The 22,114-nt window shown below is 36.2% G+C and overlaps 2 protein-coding genes across 2 annotated transcripts in view; both read right to left on the bottom strand.

The window, feature by feature from the left end:
• Nucleotides 1-812: 812 nt before the first annotated feature.
• On the bottom strand, nucleotides 813-7,895 carry il34 (interleukin 34). Its single transcript, XM_082182639.1, has 7 exons — nucleotides 7,585-7,895; nucleotides 6,119-6,228; nucleotides 4,632-4,738; nucleotides 4,098-4,187; nucleotides 2,763-2,957; nucleotides 2,314-2,476; nucleotides 813-1,657 (listed from the first exon to the last, which is right to left on the bottom strand). Exons 2-7 carry the CDS (start codon nucleotides 6,156-6,158, stop codon nucleotides 1,614-1,616), a joined length of 639 nt encoding a protein of 212 aa, XP_082038765.1. The 5' UTR covers nucleotides 6,159-6,228; nucleotides 7,585-7,895; the 3' UTR covers nucleotides 813-1,613.
• Nucleotides 7,896-10,275: 2,380 nt separating this feature from the next.
• sf3b3 (splicing factor 3b, subunit 3) overlaps nucleotides 10,276-22,114 on the bottom strand; it is a 33,639-nt gene continuing 21,800 nt past the window's right edge. The window contains exons 20-27 of the mRNA XM_082181664.1: nucleotides 20,219-20,424; nucleotides 19,914-20,070; nucleotides 19,463-19,588; nucleotides 17,051-17,263; nucleotides 16,659-16,757; nucleotides 13,331-13,474; nucleotides 11,624-11,728; nucleotides 10,276-11,097 (exon numbers count right to left, since the gene is read on the bottom strand). Of these exons, the coding sequence (XP_082037790.1) occupies nucleotides 10,957-11,097; nucleotides 11,624-11,728; nucleotides 13,331-13,474; nucleotides 16,659-16,757; nucleotides 17,051-17,263; nucleotides 19,463-19,588; nucleotides 19,914-20,070; nucleotides 20,219-20,424 (1,191 nt within the window). The 3' untranslated portion in view covers nucleotides 10,276-10,956. The remainder of the gene's footprint in view (nucleotides 11,098-11,623; nucleotides 11,729-13,330; nucleotides 13,475-16,658; nucleotides 16,758-17,050; nucleotides 17,264-19,462; nucleotides 19,589-19,913; nucleotides 20,071-20,218; nucleotides 20,425-22,114) is intronic.

Genomic DNA, 22,114 nt, shown 5'->3' with positions numbered 1-22,114 from the left:
TTCTATTCTATTCTATTCTATTCTATTCTATTCTATTCTATTCTATTCTATTCTATTCTATTCTATTCTATTGACTAGTTTTTGTTCTACTTTTTAGAGGAAACAGACAAGAGCAAAAAGGTTGAGAACCAGTGCCAAAGAGGACATTAAAGGTCTAGCGCTTCACAGGGCTCAGAACTAGAGCCATTCTAATATTATTTATAAATTATTATAGTATTCATTCATATTTTCATTAGCTTTTATTTTTATATTTAATTTGAGTTTGTTTTAGCAATTTTATTATGTGCTTTTATGTATATATATATATATATATATAATATTTCTGTTTAGCTTTGTTTTATTCCTGATTAGTTCAACTTATTTTATTTCATTTAGTTGCTAAGACAATATTTCTAGTTTATTATTATTTTAAAAATGCAAAAGGGTAAACGTTTTCTTTTAGGGTTAGTCTACAGTGTTTATAATTAGCTATATAAAATAATTTAGGGTAACACTTTATTTTACTGTCCTTGTTACATATATTACATGCACTTAAAATGATCCATAATTACATGCAACTAACCCTCAACCTAACTCTAATCCTACAGTAAGTACATGTTGTTAATTAATATTACTCAGTACTTAAATATATAATTACACTGTAACAATAAAGTGTAACCTAATTTAGCCGATGTCATCATCTTCATATAAAAATGTGTCTTGTGATATTTATCTCTGATATTGTAAAACCATCAGGTATTGTATGTGTGTGAAAGGTGAGTGTGTTTGTAAAGTAAACAAAAAGCTTAAAACAAATGATACATGTGAACACATGGGGGTGATAGTGGGAGATTTATTTCCAAGCCATGTTACAACAGTTACCAGAACATTCTGTGGCAGGAGTCCAAATAAATAACCAAAATAAAAAATTTGTGTATAAAACCTATGCACACCTGATATCAAACCCTCTTGGTCACCTTAAAAAGCTTTTTATTGGAGTACTTTGGTGCAAACTTTTGACATTAAACCAGCAGCAAAGCACAAAGTAAAGAGCCAACGGGTAAAAGCAACAGTGCCGACTAAGCCAGCAGTCAGCACAACATTTGCATGCAAATGATATGTGTACAAAAGAAGCTCCATGTAACTTATACATCTTACCTAAATCTTACCAAGAACATTTACGATGATGCTGCTTTGGCATTCACCAAGGACAAAATATTTAATTTCCTCAGAAATATAAGTCACAGTGGCAAAGACTATTTTGGAATTACCAATAGAAAATGCTACAGCGAAGAGTCAAAGCTTCTCTCCTCCATAGAGCACACGCACAGTGCATACATGAACCTTTTTAACAAAATACTACATCAATATGCAAGTTTGCGGGCGGGTGGACGGAGGTATGAATGTTCAGAATGATGGAGAGCAATAGCTGCAGGGTCAGTAGAGTGTCTTCCAAGTGGTGTGATGGCAGTTGCAGTTTTTTCCATATGGGTAACACCTGTGGAGGCAGTCAGTGACTTCACTAGGACAAGAGGCACACAAGCATACTGCATGTCACTACATAAACCGGGACACACCCTTTTACACCAACACCAGCAACATGAAGACAGGATCAGATCCGCTTAGATCTGCTGCTATGTTGTTTTCTTCTCTTTCCCCCAGTTGAGGACTTTACAATCTAGAAATGAACAAAGAGAATGAGCACAGATGAGTGGTCACATTTTGCTATTTAGAGTTGCTCATTACATTGTCTGAATGAAATTGTTACGATAACAAAGACAATGTACATGATCATACTTGTCATTTTCCCAAAGAATTGGTAGAAAGCGTAAACCGGGCATGTTCAGGCTAGTAAAAACATGTGGGCTTCTTAAGGTACTCTACATCCTTCAGACAACCTCAAAGCCTGAATCATGCCACCGTCTCATTCATCATGGAGGGGATAAAGATGTTGATTCAATCCCCTAAAAGTTTCTCATTCACAAAGGCTGATTTTTGACCACAGACATGCATCAACAAGCAGCAAAAGTTTCTTTTTGCTACTGTGTGCATACATTTTGGGGTTGCGTAAGGTTATCAACAAAAATTTGGTGGACTGGTGGAAGAACCCTTCTTGCGGTTGGACTTCAAAATTCCCCAAACTTTTCCAAGTGGTAGCAATCATTAGATGGACCTCAACAGTCTTGCCTCAAACCCTCAAAACACCAATGAGTAAGTCAGTACCATCATTCCCCCCAAAAAATTCCAAATTTAAAAAAAAAAAGTCGTCTGTGTTTGTTCAATATTCTACAGTCCTACAAATGTAAAAACAAACAATAAGTTCCATTCACTTACAATCATAATTGCCATCCTCTTTTGAGAAGCACTCTTCGAATAGGCAAGGCATGGTCCGATAACTGGTATCCAGTATTGACTTGGGTTTAACAGACTTCCATCCTTGGTTATATGAGTCCGACAATCGATCCCAGATGTTTTGTATGCTCTCTGGAAGCTCTCTCTTTTTTGAAACAGGTACAAAGACACATACATTTTGACATGATGAATTTAAATAGAAAAATTGCTTGCATAAATGACATCAGTAACACAGATCCAAGAGGTCAAACTGAGTTAAATTTTACCAAATCAAGAAAACAATAAGCCTATATGGGGTTTTTATTTTCCATTAAAACTGTATTCATAAAGCAGAAAAAGAAGTTAGCTTTGAGATACTGTGAGCAGTGGCAGCCAGAATGATTTATAACGTAATGCTGTTGAGAAAGCAGAAATGACATCATTGTTCTAACCTCTTGATCTCTGGGATTGTACTCGAGAAAACGCATTTCAAAATCTCTGAAGAGGTTTTCCAGATTGGAGAGGTATTTACGCCGTGTAGGATGTCTCTCTGGCAGCACCCTCAAAACCCTCTTTATACCCTGCTGACTAACAAAAAGCCACAAATCCTGTAGATCTCTCGGCTGCAGATCTTCATTACTTGTATTCTAGAGAACAGAGAGAGTGAGAGATGAAGAAAGGAGGAGAAGAAGAACTTTAATGGGGGAAATGTTCAATTATATAAGAATGGTTGTGATTTACAGTCATGTATTCTTTTAGTGTCAGAGTCACGTAATATTGAAAAAAATATTTAGTTTTAAGGTCACAGGAGTTACGCACCAAATTTACAATTTATAAATAATTTTACAAATGTAACTGTTTTGCGTTCTGATATATTTTTCTCTTTTTCCGCCTTTATACAAGAAAAAACAAGATTATTTCTACAATAAAACAGGAACATTATTATTAATATAGTTACAGAATTATTACCAAACACCATATAGCTATCAGTTCTGGAAACAAAATTATTTTATTCTCCAAATGTTTCTTTATTTCCCCCTTTTTATAACAGAAACCATATACAATCTAACCATATAACTTATAATAACTTATAATTCTTAAGAAAATTACCTTGCAGACCGTTTAACATTTAACAAAAGTCTGATTGTTTGTGTTCAATGTATATTCAGTCCATTCACTCAAATAAAATTTTAAGAAAAATTATTTCCATCACATTTATATATTGTTTAATATATGTATCCATTCTTCAACCGTGACCGTGGTTTTAATCATTTTCTATAATCTTTCTTAATTTAATGTTATTTTAAATTTAATTTTGACATAAGGGTTTCATTCTTAATTTAATTTAATTTTCAGTAAAATTAAATATTCAATTATCATTATTGTAATGTTAAAAATGTATATCTTATTTATGTTGTAATATATATTTGCATAGTGGTAGTATATGCCTTGTGTTTGAAAAAAATTATAGTAAAAAAATTGTTTTCTATAATACTATAATACAATAATTACAGTGTTATGAATTATTTCAGTGAGATTCACCCTTGTTTATTTGCTAAATGAGTCATAGGCCTTCAAAGCCCTTAGAAACCCTAAAACTGTGACTCCAATCTGACTCTTTTTGTAAGTCACGACTCACGAGTGTTAAATCTCGAGTGAAAGCCGGCAAACAGGAAAAATGAGCTAATTGTTGTGGGAAGTTGTGGAGAATGTGGCTTTAAGCCATGATGGAAAGTGAGTCAGAGGTTTAGTTGGGGACAGTGTCAGTGCATGGGATAAAGACTTACTGCTGATGTTACCAGTCTGCTGATGTTGCGTAGTCTAAACACCTCCTCATAATGCACTTGAATAGTATAGTTAATAGGAAAGTTCATTTTCTGTAAAAAAGAAATAAATGTAAAACGTTTTATTGGCATGCCATTCATCCTGCCTCATGTTAGACATTTATACAACCATAACTTTATACAAGTTCTTTATGCAAGTTGTATATTTTCTTCTTTTTTTTATGTCTGTTCTCAATATCAATATCTTTTCATAATTGTTCAGAATAGAACACTATCCCCTGGTTTCACAGACAAAGCTAGTCCCAGACTAAAATGCATGTTTGAGCTGTTTTAACTGAAAGCGACTTGCACTGATTTATCTTAAAATATGTCAGTGCCATTGTTTTGTCTCAAGATGCACACCAGCAATGAGTTTTTCTAAGGCACGTTTAGAAAAGCTACATAAATCCCCTAATTGAACTAAGGCCTAACCCTGGCTTAATCTAAGCCCTGTCTGTGAAACCGGGTTCATGCTTGAAGTATTGTGCATCTATTTACCATATAACGTCTCCTTAGGGTTGAGTTTAGGCTGTCCCGTACTGTTTTCAGAGGAACGCAGATATCTGGTGCTGCACTCGTGCACATCGGTAATAGACAAATAAAACCTAGAGGGAGAGAAGAAGAAAAATAATGGCTTTTAAAATAATGCCATTGCCTATAATGAAAACATCATGAAATGATCGCTGTTTTGTACTTAAACTTTACATCAAAATATGCATAGCATAACACAACACATCTTTAAAACACATTCAGCTTCATTTAGAACAAAAAATCATATGAGTTTATCTGTAATTTAAAGGCCTGTACCTTTATGATCAATACAAATCTTCATGATAAATTTATTCAAAACATTTTGAAGATGGAGTATATTTCAATTTATTGATCATGACTATTAACTACATCACTTTTTACTTTGTTTTGCTGACTTTTGGTGTGATGTCTCTTTGAAGGCAATGACGCATAAAGTTGCATAAATAAATCGTCAAAAGGTCGATTCAGCGACAAGTCACAAACCTCAAACCACAGCCCGACTTACAAAGAAAAAGGTGCTGCAAAAAAAAAAAAAAAAGCCATATTGCCACAACCGAAGAGCTTTTGCATTCCACAAAAGCATAACATGCATGAGCTGATGGGAGCTTTTTCAAGCAGATGAACTGAGAGGCTGATCCTGTATCTATTTTGGAGCTTTTTTTGTTAAAGATAAGTGATTGTGACTGGCTAGCCCTGGGCAGAAAGACAGGGCACCAGCATTCATCTGTCACTTTGCTGCGGATCACAGTGCGGCTGGCCTCTGTGGTTGAGCTGCACTGTAGGGCAGTTACCCAGAGACTGACAGTCAGCAAAGTCTCCGAGCCATGAAACAGACTTCCGAGGGCCAGAGGAATTTGTCATGCCGCAGAACCTGGGCTATTTACTGGTGTCCGACCACTCAACCCCCACCTCCCATCAAAGTTATTCTGGCTGTTTTTGGCCTGGTATCCCCCTCCTTGCCCTCTCTTTTACCTTATGCATTATTCTGTCTATCTCCGATCTCTCTCTTTTTTTTCTCTCCTGAACACAGGATGTGGTGAAATTAACAGTCACGTCTTAGTCCTTCAGTGGCAGCACCATATGAAGTAGCTCTTCTCATATGTTTAGCTTGACACTCATTTCAGAAGAAACAAGTGACAAAATATGCAGATGTTAAAACCACACAGCAAACTGTTTCCTAAGATATAGCTCACATAATCAGCCAGAGAAATTCTTCTCATTCGGACGTATAAGTGGTGTTTGTCCTTTTTGTGTAAATGCACAAGAGTCTCTCTCCATTTAGCGGAGGAAGTAATTAATCACTTTAAAAAAAATTTCAGTGCCACTTCTGAAATATTTATGTCTAGTACTGTCACATCCAAATTTCCCACACAAATGAAGATCCTCAAAGGTCCTATTGGCACAATACCTAGCATTGTACAAATTAAATCACATAATCACTGGACTTTACTTACCCAGCAGCCCCCTGAGGAGCCGGCATTCAAACTGGATCATGGTTCTGCTTATTCTCTGCTTGCACTTTAATATGAGTCTGGATTCCAGAAAATTCTTATGCACGCTTGGTCTATTAAAAAAAGAAAGACAGAATACAGTCAGAACAAATATCAAACTAGATTGAATGCCATTACATGACTTTATGTTGGACAAAAATGACCAGGGATCAAGCATCTGAATTCATTTACTCTCCTTCTGGATGATAAAATACTTAAATATCGAAAAAGACTGATTCGGCACATCTGATTTTAATAGCCAAAAAAGTTGTAAAAAAATCAAAGTGAAGCAGGAAAGGGGTTCACTGCTCATCTGAAGGACTGGAGCTCTATCATAATGTTCCACTGTGTTTCTCCTACACAGCCTGTGCAGCTGTGTAAAACAAATCCAGATGTTGTCTCTTTTTGCTTTTTTTCGAAAGGAAAAATTAAAATTCCTTTTAGTCCTAATGGGAATTTAAAAACAACTTGACATGACAGCAAGTTTCTGACTAATATCCATGTGATGAACACGTGGAGCAAAATGTCGTTTTTTAATCAAAATTTTTTTGTAGCTTTATCAGAAATGTCTTTACTTATAATAATATCAACATTTATAATACTTATAATATTATTTTTTTTAAGTTTAAGTTTATAAATACTATTTATAAACGTATAATTGATCATTACTTGTAATAAAAATATGGATCTGTAAAGCAGAAACAGTAAACAACACAAGCCAAATCAAACAAATCATATCCTTTATGTAACTACATCTTTTATCTGACATAATGCTTTAATTATTATTTTAACATAACTTTCTATTTCGCAATCCGTTTTCTCTGGAAGATCTATTTGATTCTCCTTCTAAAGTAGATTTTGACAAAAACTTTTGAGAAAAAGTCATCGCAGAAACATACTGATAATTCAAATAGTGTTATTTAAGCCAGCTATTCTATTGCTATAATTACCATTTGTGCATGCACATCATTTGCCAAATAGGGCCAATATTCTGCCTTTAGAATAAACTTATGGAAATAGGCCTACTTGAGATATTTTTTTTATAAATGTTTAACTCAATTCACATACATTTTTAATTGCAAGATGTGGGTCATGCTGTTTTCTTCTTTTTGTACAATGTTAGTCTCCACATTGCTCCAAAATTTGTTTATACAACAGCATAACGTTTCCCTGTGCCTAATATCACCCAGGATTACCTTAGTCTGGACATGCACAGAAATAAATGAATGTTTAGTTCTAATAGAATTCTGAAATGTGTGACTCAAAATCCTGATTAATACATTCATGTGCGCATCTAAATTGTAAGCGATCTGTCAGTGGAACGCGTTTGGGTCTTGGCATACATCCTATGAAACGCCTTGTTGCGCTTCATTCCCATAAAACGCATTAACACAATTCAACAGCACAAGGAATACAAATAAGAGACAAACCTTTCGATTCGATGACCTAGGCTGTCTCACGAGGAAGCCACCTGCAGTGTACTTTCAATAAACAGCAATTGTTTGCTTAACCCTCTAGTTGTGACCGCTGACACTTCCAGGCGTGCAGAATACTGGACGAAGTAGTAAATTCGCTCCTTTTTCAATACAACGTCCACCCAAATTACTCGGAAACTCCCTTTTCTTTATGTCACGTCTTTATGTTAAGTCGCTATGCACACCCGCCTACAGACTTCTCCGCGCGAAAGGAGCACGAGAAGAACACGCTGAGTAAAGAGCGACAGTCGATGAGGCTAGTTTCACTTTTGGATCATCATAAACTATTAACTCATCAGTGGCTGGATATGAGCAAAAATGTCACCTTCCTGAGCAAAACAAAAAATCAGAGACCTTACTGCTGCCTTTGTTCGAACATTCAAACTATGGGGAAGTATGACCCCCCTTAATTAAAGTGTAAAATGTTGGGGGTCTTACAATTATTTTTCCCCCATATAAGTAAATACGTTTCGGTTTCAGTAACCACAAAAGTTTACAAGTTAGTCAGAGCACGCTAAATTTGTACGCTCGCGATCAGATACCGTCCCGCGGAGGCAACCATATAAGCAACTGCTCAATCGTCTGTCATTTTTATCAAGTTATTATAGATTTAAACATAACAAAATGGGAACTTATCTTATTTTGTTTACAAAAAATAATTCCATATAGTTAATGTTAACTGGAAAAGACAATACTGTGCTCAAAAACGTAATGTTGACCCACCTGAAAGTGCATACTGCACTCAACCTCTGCAGTTTATTACATATAAAAGATTAAAAATGACCACAAAATTGACACCAGACAGAAATTGGTCCACTAGAATATTTTTTAAAACAAATCTGCCGACAATAACACCTTTATGAGTCAAGAAACAAGCAATCAAGCATCAGTTCAAGAGTGTCTTCTTTGCCCAATCTTCTTGTAAACCTCTTTCACCCACGCACATTACTAATTTATTCCCTACATTTACTGTGGTTCTGTGCTGACAGGCTTGGCACAGTTGTACACTTTTAGGAATTTCATGACTAGACTAAACATCTTTTTCGGACTCTGAAGAGCCACATCTCGCAAGACAATGGACAATGGGCATGTGGGCATCCAACGTGCACTACACACTTGCTTTGTCGTATGATGGCTTTGTCAATTGCCACAATGGCCCCCTTGTTTTGTAGTACCTATAATCTTTCCTTAGGGACCTTGTCGATAGAGCTGTCTTTGCTGTCCTAACAAAGGCCGAATCCACTCAAGACCCAAAGAGAGGGACATTCCGAGTCTCCCACCCAAACCTTAAAAAAAATAAAAACAGTAGTCAAAACACCATCTGTCAACCCAGATTACATCACATCAATATGGAAACCCCCCAAAGGAAGATTAGTGAAATAAAACTATCTCAACCTACTTCAATGACTTGAAGATGATCACACAATGATTTGTTATCCGTTAGCAGTGCTGTCACGGAGCCCGGGACTGTTTTTATGGGTGGCGGGCGCCATCATCAGAGGCCCCAAGAGAATATTCCTAGTCCCCCACAATCTTGGGGTGCATTAACAACACTTTGAGAGTTGTCCAACCATACAGCCTGAATTTGGTGACTTGTAGCAACCAGGATTTAGAGATTATAAATTACAATAATCATGGTAACAACAATCAGAGCCATCTGATAGCACAGTCAAAAGTTATTTGAGGTGACCGCAATAGTAAAATGTTTAATCTGAGAGACCATAAAAAAAAAAAAAAAAAAGACTTTACACACCGGACTAGAACAACCTCACAGTTTAAGACTCAAGTGTTAGACACTTGAAAACATTGTGACTTTCCTCGTATTGCTCAATTCTGTACCTTCATTCCACAGCATGACTTTGCATTTTTGTAAATGTCAAGAAAAAACTATTTATGAATTCTTCTTGATTAAGGGGGCAATTAAAGTGATATCTGGACTGTAGGTGGAGAGTGGTAGAACCATTGTGGGCTTTAGTGTGATCCGGATGTGACTCACTCTGAAACTAATACACATCACAGTCTGTCATCACATTTGCCAGGCTCCACTGACCAAAGCAATTAAAATAAGAAAATTACACAAGATTGATTCATAAAATGAAATACCTCTTGCCAAAAATAGTGATCTACAATAATGAATTTCAACTCCAATAACAAATATAGCCCTATGAAAGTACGGCCTTTCATCATTCTGGACTTTAAAAAGAACTATCAACATATTTGGCTATAGTTAAAATTAGCTGTAACTTTCATTTATAGCAGTAGTCAACCTAGTGTTCTCAAGAGAATGGTGTGACGTACATCACACATTGCCAGTATTGGTCAGTCATCTTAATTAATATGCCATACATTTTTTTTAAATCAACAAATTTAAGTATGGTGTCAGGTCAAGTGCAATCAGAGTAATCTATGAAAAATGTATCCAAAAGATTTAAATGACCGCTTAATATTTGGTGATTTTAATAAAATGAAGCCTGACTCACTAAGTGACTAAGACAAAGGCAAACACAAAATGACTCACAGTCATGAGAACAGATGTATAAGCTTTACTAAATGAAAAAAAGAAAAAAGCTTAGGAAAACAGTAAAAACCTGCTTTGCTTGTGGGCTCAGTTAACGACAAGTCTTGTGACAAACACGGAAACGCATGAGAAAGTAAAAAAAAGTTTATTTACAAATTCTTTCACACTTCATGACAAACAGCACTATTTCTTTTTGTTGGTTTGGATGATTATGGCTCTTAAAAAAAAACAAAAAAAAACACCAAAAAAACTGTTAAAAGCCACAACAGATTTGCTACTTCCACAGAGACAAAAACTAAAGCTATTTTACAATTTCACTGTTTTTACAAGAGTAGGAACCAGATTTTTTTACCTTCAAAAGATACACAATTTAAATACTCAAGATGTGAATGATGGAATGTTTTATGCAGACTGATTCATACAATTAAATGTGGACTTAGCTACAAAAGGTAGCTATAAAATTAGTAATAGACATTTTTCAAGTCTATACATATAAAAGCCACATTGATGTAGTCTTATGCATGAAAACATTTCTCCAAAAATATTTTTTTCTATGCAGCCACTCAAGATCGATCTAAAAACTGAGATGCTTTGTGCTGAGCACAGTACCAACAGTTGTTTCATGCAGGACAAGGTCATTGACCACTGGGACTGTGATGGCTTCCAGCTGGCTCCAGTTAAAGGGGGAACTTCCTTCAGCTGACAACAAAATGTTACTATATTTGTGGTGGGAAAGTTGAGACCACAGCCATGGCAAGCCTAGAAAAACAATTGATTTTCTCATGGTGCTCCTGCCAGATGTAAAGACACTAGAAGGCATAGCGTGTTCTGATGTCTTCCAGTTTCTTCGACACCTCCGGAGGTGTGCGGTCCAACTCCTCAGAGACACTCTTCTGCTTATGGGGGTCCATGGAGTTAAACTGCTCACACAGGTCTCCATCGATCACATTCTAGAAGCATACAAGCAAAGTCAATGAGAAAAATGACCAATAAGGGACTTAAATAGTCATTAATGGTATATTGGTTACCATCTCTTTTAAGATACAGCATTTAAGTATAAGTGGATAGTTAAGAACTAAAAAGTCTGGTTACTAGGGCTTCACCGATCCGATATTGGTCCAAAAATATTGGTCTGACAGGACTAATCCAAATCTCATACCGTCAGTATGGTTGTTACTATTAAGCTCAAAGAAAAAAAAAAATAGAAAAGAAAAATAATAATAATATATGCGCACACTTTTATGCACCAACTACGGCTTTATTTGAGTTTTTATTTTATTTATTTTTTACATTTGATAAAATAGTTGGATTTCAGATTTATTGAAATAGGGAATTTTGTGACGTGCACGTTCCCGTTCCCGGAAGAAAACTAAAAGTCGCAGTATCGGTATCTATATCGGATATAAAAAGGGGTATTGCGCCATCCCTGGTTAATACTAAAGCTGTGTAATGTATTAACTGCGTGTTAGTCCTTACCTTCACTGGGAAATAATATGAGCGGAAGCTGAGGTGATCACGACCACACAGAGGGGGAAACTCAGAGCGCATGTGCATCTCCAAGTGCTGGAAGAAGTCATGATCCTAAAGACAGATGAGACATACAGTTTATTTTCACAAATAAAAACCTTATTCAATTATAAAATTATAATATGGCCAACCTTTATTCAATCATTTATTTAATGAGTTTTATAACTAAAGTTGCACCATACAAGTCAAAGTCTCTACTTTGATGGCCTGAATGCAAGTGCCCTAATCAGAGGCCTTCACCTCTTCTGCTTCAGTGGTTTTAGACTTATGAAAGACCATTGCACATTAGCACTCCTCAGGCAATTATGAAAGACCATTGCACATTAGCACTCCTCAGGCAATTACTAGTTAACACTTTAAAGGGGTGATGAACTGAGAAATCAAAATTTCCATGAGCTTTTGACATATAAGAGATCATCATACTATAATAATATCCTGTAAGTTTCAGAACTGAAAACTACCTTGTTAGTCCAATGAAAGCTTTTATAGACATCAGGCTCAGCAAACGACTCGTTTTTCAAAGTGGGGAACTATGACGTCAAAGAGGATAAAACACCGCCTCCACAAAAGAATATCAACGCCTACTTCAACACGGCCTGTTTAGCCCCGCCCACCGATTCGCCCAAACATGCTAAATAACATAGGATGACATGATAATTGCTAAACCGGATCGAGCTACTTCCAAGCAATAAACATGCTGTTTACTAAATATTGTGCAGTGCCTGTTTGTGGAAGAAGACAGTCTGCATAAGCTTCCTTCGGATTCCAGCATGGTTAAACTTTATTAAATCAATCAATCACAATGTCCCGACACGGATCTGCCAGCAACATGTAAGTAACCATGTGTATTCTAATGCCTGATCTGCGATCAGTGATTTGTGTAATTATTCAAGTTCAGATATTTCTCTTAAAATCGTTCAATACTGTTTATACATCAGTGACTAAACGATCAACTTCACATAATTTCTCGTAGAATTATGAAAATAATATTTTTTAAACTGAAAGCGATCAAAGAAAGATCCCTTTCCAATCGCCCAAGCTGTCAATCAAACAGCACAGCGCGAGCCGCGAGAGCTTATCTGGACACTTACCAAACTCGTGATGAAATAATGACAGTTACACTACACAACGAAGCTCTTACTGTGTATTCACATCGTGTTTGCATTGTGATTTGGTGTAAGCATTTGTGAGAGTGCAAAAATTGCGTTGCAATGATAAGATCTTTATTCACGCGATCAACAGACTGTCTGTCATCTGCTCAGTCAGTGCTCATCATGTTGCAACCTTTCATGTGATGGAATATATTTAAATATAATGCTTTAAACGATACTTTTCACGATTTGTTGATCTCGATAGCTGTAATAGTAAAAACGTAGTAAAAGTTTTCGAGAGAGTTCATATAATACTAGCTATTTCATATGCAAGCATGTCAGCCAATCACAGCAGTGGGCGTTTGCACTGCAGTCTCACAGCAGACACGCCCCTTAAAACAGAGCGTTCAAATCTGAGGCTGAAATCAGGCTTGGAAAAATGGCTTTTATTTATAAATTATGACAATTTTTTATGTAAAAATCATACTAACATTATAAGGGCACCCCAGGCAACATTATAAAATAATAAAACAATCCAGTTCATGACCCCTTTAAGGAACTGTACCTCATGAGAAGTGAACGGCACCAGGATGCCAATGCCTCCCGATAGCGTGGTGTACACCAGGGACTCTGATCCTCCAGGGATGAGGGTGGTTTTCTGGAGGGACAGCAAAGTCTCTCCTATGTGATAGTTAATAATCACCTCAGCCTGTGATCAACAGGGAAGAAAAATGACAGGTATGGATTAAATTGGGTCTTCAGAAGCATATTTGGTGTCACAGGCAAGCAATTCACTTCAAAATTCAAAATTTGTTTGTTTGTTTATAGTTTAATGCCATGCCAGCTACCCTGTCTATATTCATAATATATGAAAGATTAAAAATTTATTATTAAAATAGGTTTTTAAATTTGATCTTAGATAAAAATTCTAAAACTAGATCTGATTTAAAATCTTTTCATTAGAGTTAACTGAAAAATAAGAGTTCAATCTATCACAGTTCATCAAAATATGCTTAAGTGATAATGGATTCTGGCACACAATTCTAAATAAATTGATTACTAAAGCTACAAGTTATTCAGTCAAGAGCAGTGGGTGATTCCCTCTTATCTTTCATTGTTTAATTAACATTAATTGCAGCAGGTTTATTATATTAAGACCTATGCACGGATATAATATATTTACATTTATGCATTTGGCAGACGCTTTTATCCAAAGTGACTTGCAATGCATTTCAAGGTACACATTAACATTCTTATCAGTTCTTGCTTTCCCTGGGAATCGAACCCATGACCTTGGCAGTGCAAGCGCCTTCTCTCTCTCTCTCTCTCTCTGAAGTGGATCAAAACCTTTCATCAAAGTTGTCATTCATATGTTGACGTGTGTGCATGTATGTATGTATGTATGTATATGTATATATGCATATATCTATATCTATCTATCACTGATTCTTGGGAATTTGGATAAAACAGGTTTTAATTTTGAAAATAAAAAGTTAGTAAAATTACAAAATCTGAAGGTATATTATTATAGACCAAGGTCTTGGCTGTTCAGTAATGTATCGGTGCAACCTCCTCATTTTGTATTTTTTTCATAAAATAGGCGTTTTTCCAGTTATTACTTTGTTTTTATCAACACCGTCAGACACAATAAAAAGCAAATAATATATATTTTTTTAGTCTAATATGTATTTAGAGTTTTTAAATCATTATCTGGCATTCTTAGTACACATATTTGCTGTTAAGTGTTAAATATTCACTTTTGTTCATGTTTTATACTGTTTCACGTGTACTCCTTTAAAAGATCTAACATCATACAACGTTTACTTTAAGCCTAAATAGAAAAAGTTATATTTTTTTATTTAACAAACATATTTTTGTATTAAAAGATACCATTACTTTAATAACTCAACAGCACTGAAGAAACATATTGTAAGCATATTCATTTAAAACAAATAAAACTCCCTCTGACGGTGGTGACTTCAGAACTGAGGGTGGTGACACTAATCTGACGGTGGTGACAGTGGCCTCATTACAACATACAATTAATGAATAATACATAAAACAGGTTAATGAAACATTACAGGTCATATGGGTATTTATTGTGATCAACAATTATATTCTAGCCTTCGTTGAGGACCATTTGGAGGTTTTTGTCACCACCGTCAGACTGTATGTCACCACCGTCAGACAGAAAACCTGACGGTGGTGACGTATGACGGTGGTGACATAAACCTACTCTTTCACATGATATGCATGAGTTGTTCACATTAGCCATCTTGTTTCCCCTCTGTTGCTAGCTACTTCAGACCTCTTCTTAAAAAGTATACATTTATGTCATAATCTAATCTAATATTTTTTATACAAAAGAGACGGTGTTGACATGTTATGGTTGTGACAGTAGCAGTGTCCAAAAATATGAACAAGTCTAAGAGAAATTAGCACACTTACAGGAGCTTGAGTGATCTTGAAGCATGCAGAAGAGCTGAAGGTTTGAAACTGGGGTCCCCAGGAATTAAGTTGACCTTGTAGTTGCCTGATTTTATTGCTTTTTATAAATATCTGACGGTGGTGACGAATATGTGGGACACATTTTGAGCAAACACAAAATAATTGTAATATGTATTAAAAACTACAAACAGTGAGTTTTGAACAATATTTTCTATGTACTTTTTCATGTGGTAAAGATATTATTCAATTTAATTATTACGTTTTGTTTTTTTAATCAAGTTGAAATGATTATCTCCTATCCGAGGACAACTGATTTTGTAGGCAATGGGCCAGCATATAATCATTAAATTAATACAAATTAAAAATAAACCTATAAAATAACCTAACATATGTGCAAAGGACCCCCTGATTATAACCTTGATTCTTTTTATTCATGAAAATGTTATTAATTTCCAACAGAATTAGCACTTTTCTTAGTGGGACATGTTTTATCCAAATTCCCAAGAATCAGTGCTATCTATCTATCTACATACAACAGCTAACAAGCTAATACTCCAACATCTTTGTCATATATATATATTTTTTTGTGTGTATGTATACAATGGACAAATGGATAACCACTGCTAATCAAAGAAAAAAACAGCGATGACAAAGATGTTGGAGTATTAGACGAGAGTCTGTGTGTGTGGTCTGAAACAGAATTAGATAAACAGAGCATTATGTATGAATCACCTTTACTGGTTAGGTTACTGGTTGTAAATCTGGTGTGTACATTTTTCAAAGTAATGAACTTGACTCTAACCATAAACGCATACAGCTTTCCTATCATAACACCAAAACAGAACTTTAAGATATGCTGATAAACAGAAAGTGTTCTTAAAGGGATAGGACTCTTAAAAGATTAAATCTTAATCCATCAACCATTTTCAATAATCAGCGAATTACAATTAAAAATCACAGAAAAAAATAAATAAATACTACTATCGGCTGATAACTGATATGGTCATGATATATTGTGCATCCCTAGTCAAACTCCACAATAATGTTTACACCAACCCACCCAGTCCAACTCAGTCCTAATTACACATGCTTTAGGTATGTCCGTCAAAGCTAGACGCAAGTCATTGGTGTGCAAATAGGGACTTTCCCTTGTGTCCAACTAAACATTTCCATGCTACTAATCTGCACATAATGATATCTGGCGAGGAGACAAAATTTGCTGCTGAGGTTTCAGAACAAGAGCAGGGCATGGACTCCAGCCAAATGTTTTGGGGTGCAGGTCTATGTGTGCGCGCAAGGAGAACCGCAACCACAAATCCAACCAGACAGACAAAAACAATGAGAAACAAGTGGTTAGGACAGCTCAGTGCCAAAGGTCTTGCGAGCAATTTCCGGGACCAGTGGGATGTGAGGTATTGAGTAATGAGGGAAGCAGAAACTTCTACCTTTTGTGATGCTCCATTAAGCAAGCCTCTGTCCCACAATGCCTTGTTCCCTGTGGGGTCCTCATCAACATCATCGCTGGTATTGGGGGGCAGGCGAACCTGAATTTTTTTTGGTATGGAATTAGTATGCAGTTTAGTTTGGTTGCAAATATATACAGATGATGACACCTCAATTTATCTTTTTTCCTGAATTTACATGTAATTTTATTAGCAGTTGCAATGCAGGGAGAAAATGCACAACACGTCAATAAATTAGATGTTAAAAAAGCTCATCTATTCGAAAAATATTGCCTGAAATGAAAGTTTGTTTACATCGACTTGGCAAACAGTATCTGGTAAATCTGTGATACTGATCTCAAAGTTCTCAAAAGCAAACAGGTGACAATACTCACAACACAGATATTTCCAAACTTATCCGCGGCAGCCATGGTGTCATAATCGAGGAGGCAGGCGGTTGTGACCCAGCGAGGATATGTATCGTCAGCAAAGATGATGAGCTGGTTCTCGTTGCGTCTGTAGCGCACCCAGAATAGACTCTCCTGAACATCAGACACAATCACACGCTGCCCAATAGTGTGGATGCCCGTCACCAAGTTAGGAACATGCTGCAAGATTAAGAAAAGGAGTTAAATAGGTTGTACCACAAAAAAAAAAATTCTGTCAAAGACATACAAATATAACGTTTCTAATAACGTTGTCACTAACAATTACTTTGGTAACAGAGTAATCAGTCGATTATTTTGATGATTGAGAAATAGGTCTATTTTGATTATCACAAAAAAATATATACAAAGCAAACAATAGCATTTAAAACGACTTAAAATACATTAATACTAACAATGAGGCAATCATATTTGGTTCAAATAAAGTATCAAAAGCAAGTTATCATATGGTTTTCTAGAACAACACTGTTCAAGTACATAATATGTGACCCTGGACCACAAAACCAGTCACATGGGTCAATTTTTTGAAATTGAGATTTATACATAATATGTAAGCTGAATAAATAAGCTTTCCATTGATGTATGGTTTGTTAGGATAGGACAATATTTGGTCGAGACACAACTATTAGAAAATCTGGAATCTGAGGGTGCTCAATGAAACATTGAGAAAATCTCCTTTAAAGTTGTTCATTTATGTTGGCGATTGTGCTGCATTCACTCACAAAAATAAATGTTTTATATATTTACGGTAAGAAATTTACAAAAAATCTTCATGGAACATGATCTTGACTTAATATCCTAATGATTTTTGGGATAAAAGAAAAATCGATAATTTTGACCCATACAGTGTATTGTTGGCTATTGCCACAAATATACCCGTGCGACATGTGACTGGTTTTGTGGTCCAGGGTCACATATAAACAATCAACTTATGTACATTATGTATTATAATAAATAGGGGATGTAACAATACATTCATGTCATGATTCGATACAAATTGCAATACTGAACTCACAATATGATACTATCGCAATATTTTAAAGCCAAAATATTGGGTCTCTTCAGAAGACTTGGATTTGACCACTCGATTATTTTTACGATGCCTTTCTGATTTTTTTCCCGATCTTAAGTTTTAGAGAGGAATGGACTTTAAATGGAGGGACAGAAATCTCTACGGTTTCATAAATATCTTTTGTGTTTGGAAGTCGAACGGAAATCTTACTGGTTTAAAACGGCATGTGGGTGGGTGAACGATGACGAATTGGATAAAACTCTATAATGCGAATCATATTGTTTACATCAAAGATACATATCATTGCAATTTTATGTCGCGTTCTCTCAATATAACAATGTATATTGCTACAATGTTACACCCCAAATAAATGCCTGCAGAGGGTGCCAACAGCCTGGTATTGTTACGCTTAATAACAGATCAAATCCTTGTTTACTATTGGCCAAAAGAAATGTCAAATGTTCACTTAATCTAATTTACGATAGAAATGCTACAGCCAGTGTCATTTCTTGAACAAGAATAGGTGGACATCAAAACATGCAAACTCAGAGCGAGGCTTAAAACTTTTATTTTGAAATTAACAACAGTTCACTTATTTAGAAACATATTGATGTAGGTTTATCAATTATTTACCTTACAAATCTGATCAAATGGCCAACATTGCGTTCCCAGATGAACGTTATAAGCAACCCAAACTCGCAGCATATGCAGAGAGTTTGAGACGCGCTCCACACAAGTAAATGATAACAGTTCATGTGGAGCAGCATTTTGTGTGAATTGAGCCGCTCTGAGAAACCTGCAGGGTATACATCTATTTAATTGAATCGCAGCCTTTGTGAATTCACAATAGCACTATGCTGTAGTATGGACTTTAAATGGTTAGAAATACATAGTGCAGCCTTAGAACACGGTCTAATAATGTGGTTCATGGATTCCTGTCCGTGGAATGCACCACTTCCAGTATTTTGCCGGTTACTCGACACAGATAAATTGCAATCAAGGATTCTTTTTTAAATGGAATACTGTAAATTAATTGAGGAATCGTGACAGCCCTAGATTCAAATAAAGATTTTATTCTCCACTTAGTTGTATTTGGTTTTCTTGAAACTTGAAAGCAAGCTGATTTAACTTGAACATTGCAGGGAAGTACTCTACCCTATAACAACTGTCAAACTTTGTGGTCTAAACTTCTGTTTTAATGTTTTTCATGTGGTTATGCATCAACAACAAGTACAAGAGTAGTGCGTCATTTACATGACTATCATATTATTCAATGCTTTAGGGAAGGAAAAAAAAATAAATAAAAAAAATCACTTCCTCAGAAAACAAAAGTGATTGTGACTCCTCACCTTGTTTTCACACTTGCGGAGAAGTTTCTTCTTTCCCAAGTCATAGATGCGCAAGAGTTTGCCTACTCCAACCAACACTCGTCCCTGAAAGGGAGCAATAGCCAGGGGCACGTCCTCCACGGGTGTCTGTCAATCAGAACCCATGTCTTAGTTCAAATCTTGTTTTAGAGGAAGTTGATCAGAAATGTACCTTTTAACATATGGTTTTGATACGCAGCTTGATCAAAGCATCATTAAAGATTTAACTGGACCATAAACATTCAAAACATGGCATTTTTGGGTCGTGGACTAAACACCTACACCATAAAGTACAATTTTGTGATTTGCTAAGCTTAAATGGATTTCTTGGCCACATTTAATGATTTGTGGGGAATTCCACATTCCTGAGCCCCCAGCTAACACATGAGACCAATCAGTAGTTTCATGCCAAGTCATTTCCTTTTCCACTCACCTTGTGCAAAAACTCCAGCTTGTCCCCACCTCCAGCTAGCCGATAGGTATAAATATATCCTCCACCAACGGAGCGCGGATTTAGTATCATATCTCTGGCAACGCCCACTAACACATACCAGTCATCGCCTCCACCGGAAAAGCGACATACGGCCACACTGCAAGAGACACATGTAAAGAGGAACTAAGATCAGAGAAATAGGTGGGACATGGAAGAGACTACCTTAATGGCAAGGGAATTTTGCAAGTACACGTTATACCGTTTGTCCGATATGTCCCCTTTAATCCATAATTCAGCTTCCTCACCTGAAAGCTGCCTCGTTCTGCTCCAGCTGCACCAGGTCCAGTGTATTGCCCTGGATGGGGTTGATCATGCGCACTAGAGAAGCCCATTGCCCAGAACCTGCTTTAGGTGCCCCAAAGATGGCTTCTGGCAGGTTTTCATTCAAGAAAGCAGCTGCCATTTCTGCAGCCAGCTCTCTTTCATCCTCCCCTGCTGCCTCCACCATTTCCTGTAGAGCAGAAATTTTTTTATTTATATATATATATGATGCAATATATGGCTAAAAATAAGTGTAAACCATTAAGTGCTTGTTTAGCACAGGGCTCTACAGTGCGAGTATTTCACTCGCATTTGCGCCTAAAAATAGTAATGTGCGAACTTGAAAAATAATTTACGAGCACAGTACGCGAGTGACGGGCTGTTCTCAATACACTGAACAGCGCGATGAAGCGAAGCATATTGATTTCAAATTGATTTCGGGGTCGCAATGTTTCACATGGAAAGCAAGGAAAAGGACGGGGTCGCAACTGTGCGATGTGAACATAACATGATGACGCGCTTAACTTTATTCAAATAAGAGCGACGATTCGCAACCAATAAGCCAATCACTGAAATAGTGTGGGAATGTGCGGGAACTGCTGGATTTTAAGTGAGAGAGTCAAGTGAATCCTCTCAACAGTGCTAAAAATAAACGTGTGAGAGCGTGTTATTGGCTATATGTCATGTTATTGCCAGATATGATGACGCTACTGCAACACGCATCACGACAGATGAGCGATCTATTCATCACGACAGATGAGCGATCTATTCATCAAGCCAACGCGCAAACTGCCGCAAAGGAAAGTGAAAGTAGGCTAAGTCGTAGACGCTCAACACACAATCATATTCATTAATAATAAAGAAACAAAATGATATTAGGCTACCAGTGCTGCTGTCGCCCTCTCCTATCGCTGATTTTAAAATGATCTTATGATCAATAAAATGCAGCTCATATCTGTTGCTTTTGGTGACGTGAACTCTGCATAGGCCTACATTAAATCTGCATATAGTGCGGGAATAGAAGATCTGATTTATATCAGTTTTGCGAAAACACACTTATGTGACTAGGTGTAAATAGAATCGTTTTGATCAGTAAAAACGCATGAAGTGACCAGGTGTAAACAAGCCCCTACTCCATAAAAAGTCAAGTAAAGCTAGATACGCAATGAAGCCTATAGTCATTATCTCAAAAGACCAAGTGCAAGAAAACAAAACAAGGAACTCCCGCACACTATCAATACTTGCAAATGAGTACCAAAATTTTATTAGCAACGTTTAGGTCTCACCAAAAGACCAAGTGCAGAAACTGAATTTACGACCAAAACAGTCGACACCGAGGACAGGAAGACGACAAAAACTAATTTGAGGACAACTTAATGTAGCCTTACTGCAAGTACTGCAAAGGAAAAAAGCAAGCGGGCATTTGTTTTGTTTTTAGCACTTTATACTTTATTGAGGTGCTCATTCTTTTTATATATTTTGAAGTAGGCTAAAAATAATAATTGCACAATTATTAAACAGGTAGTTCACCCAAAATAGAAAATTCTGTCATTTATTACTCTCCATCATGTCGTTCCAAACCCGTAAGACTTTCAACTCATCTTCGGAACACAAATGAAGAACTTTGATGAAATTGAGAGATTTCTTTCCCTCCATTGACAGCCTACACAACTACCACTTTGATGCTTCGAAAAGTTCATAAAAAGATCATAAAACTAATCCATATGAATTGAGCAGTTTAATCAACTTTTTTCACTGTGCTCCTATTTTCTTTGTGTGCTCCTAAATTTTTTCATTTAGGAGCGCATGTACTCCTTGGGAAAAAAGTTAGCGTAGAGCCCTGTAGCACCTAATTTTTAAACAATTGACATTAATTAATT

The sequence above is a fragment of the Leuciscus leuciscus genome (genome assembly GCF_965113295.1).
Source record: "Leuciscus leuciscus genome assembly, chromosome: 10".
Lineage (NCBI taxonomy): Eukaryota > Metazoa > Chordata > Actinopteri > Cypriniformes > Leuciscidae > Leuciscus > Leuciscus leuciscus.
Note: the sequence above shows the minus strand (reverse complement) of the source record. Positions and strands in the feature narration are given on the sequence as shown.

Bases quoted from the DNA above. Each gene is read 5' to 3' on its own strand.
- il34 (XM_082182639.1), bottom strand. From the start codon at position 6,158: ATGATCCAGTTTGAATGCCGGCTCCTCAGGGGGCTGCTGG. The intron at 2,477-2,762 runs GTTAGAACAATG...GTTTCAAAAAAG, and splicing joins ACAATCCCAGAGATCAAGAG to AGAGAGCTTCCAGAGAGCAT. The intron at 1,658-2,313 runs GTAAGTGAATGG...GTTCATTTCTAG, and splicing joins AGAGGATGGCAATTATGATT to ATTGTAAAGTCCTCAACTGG.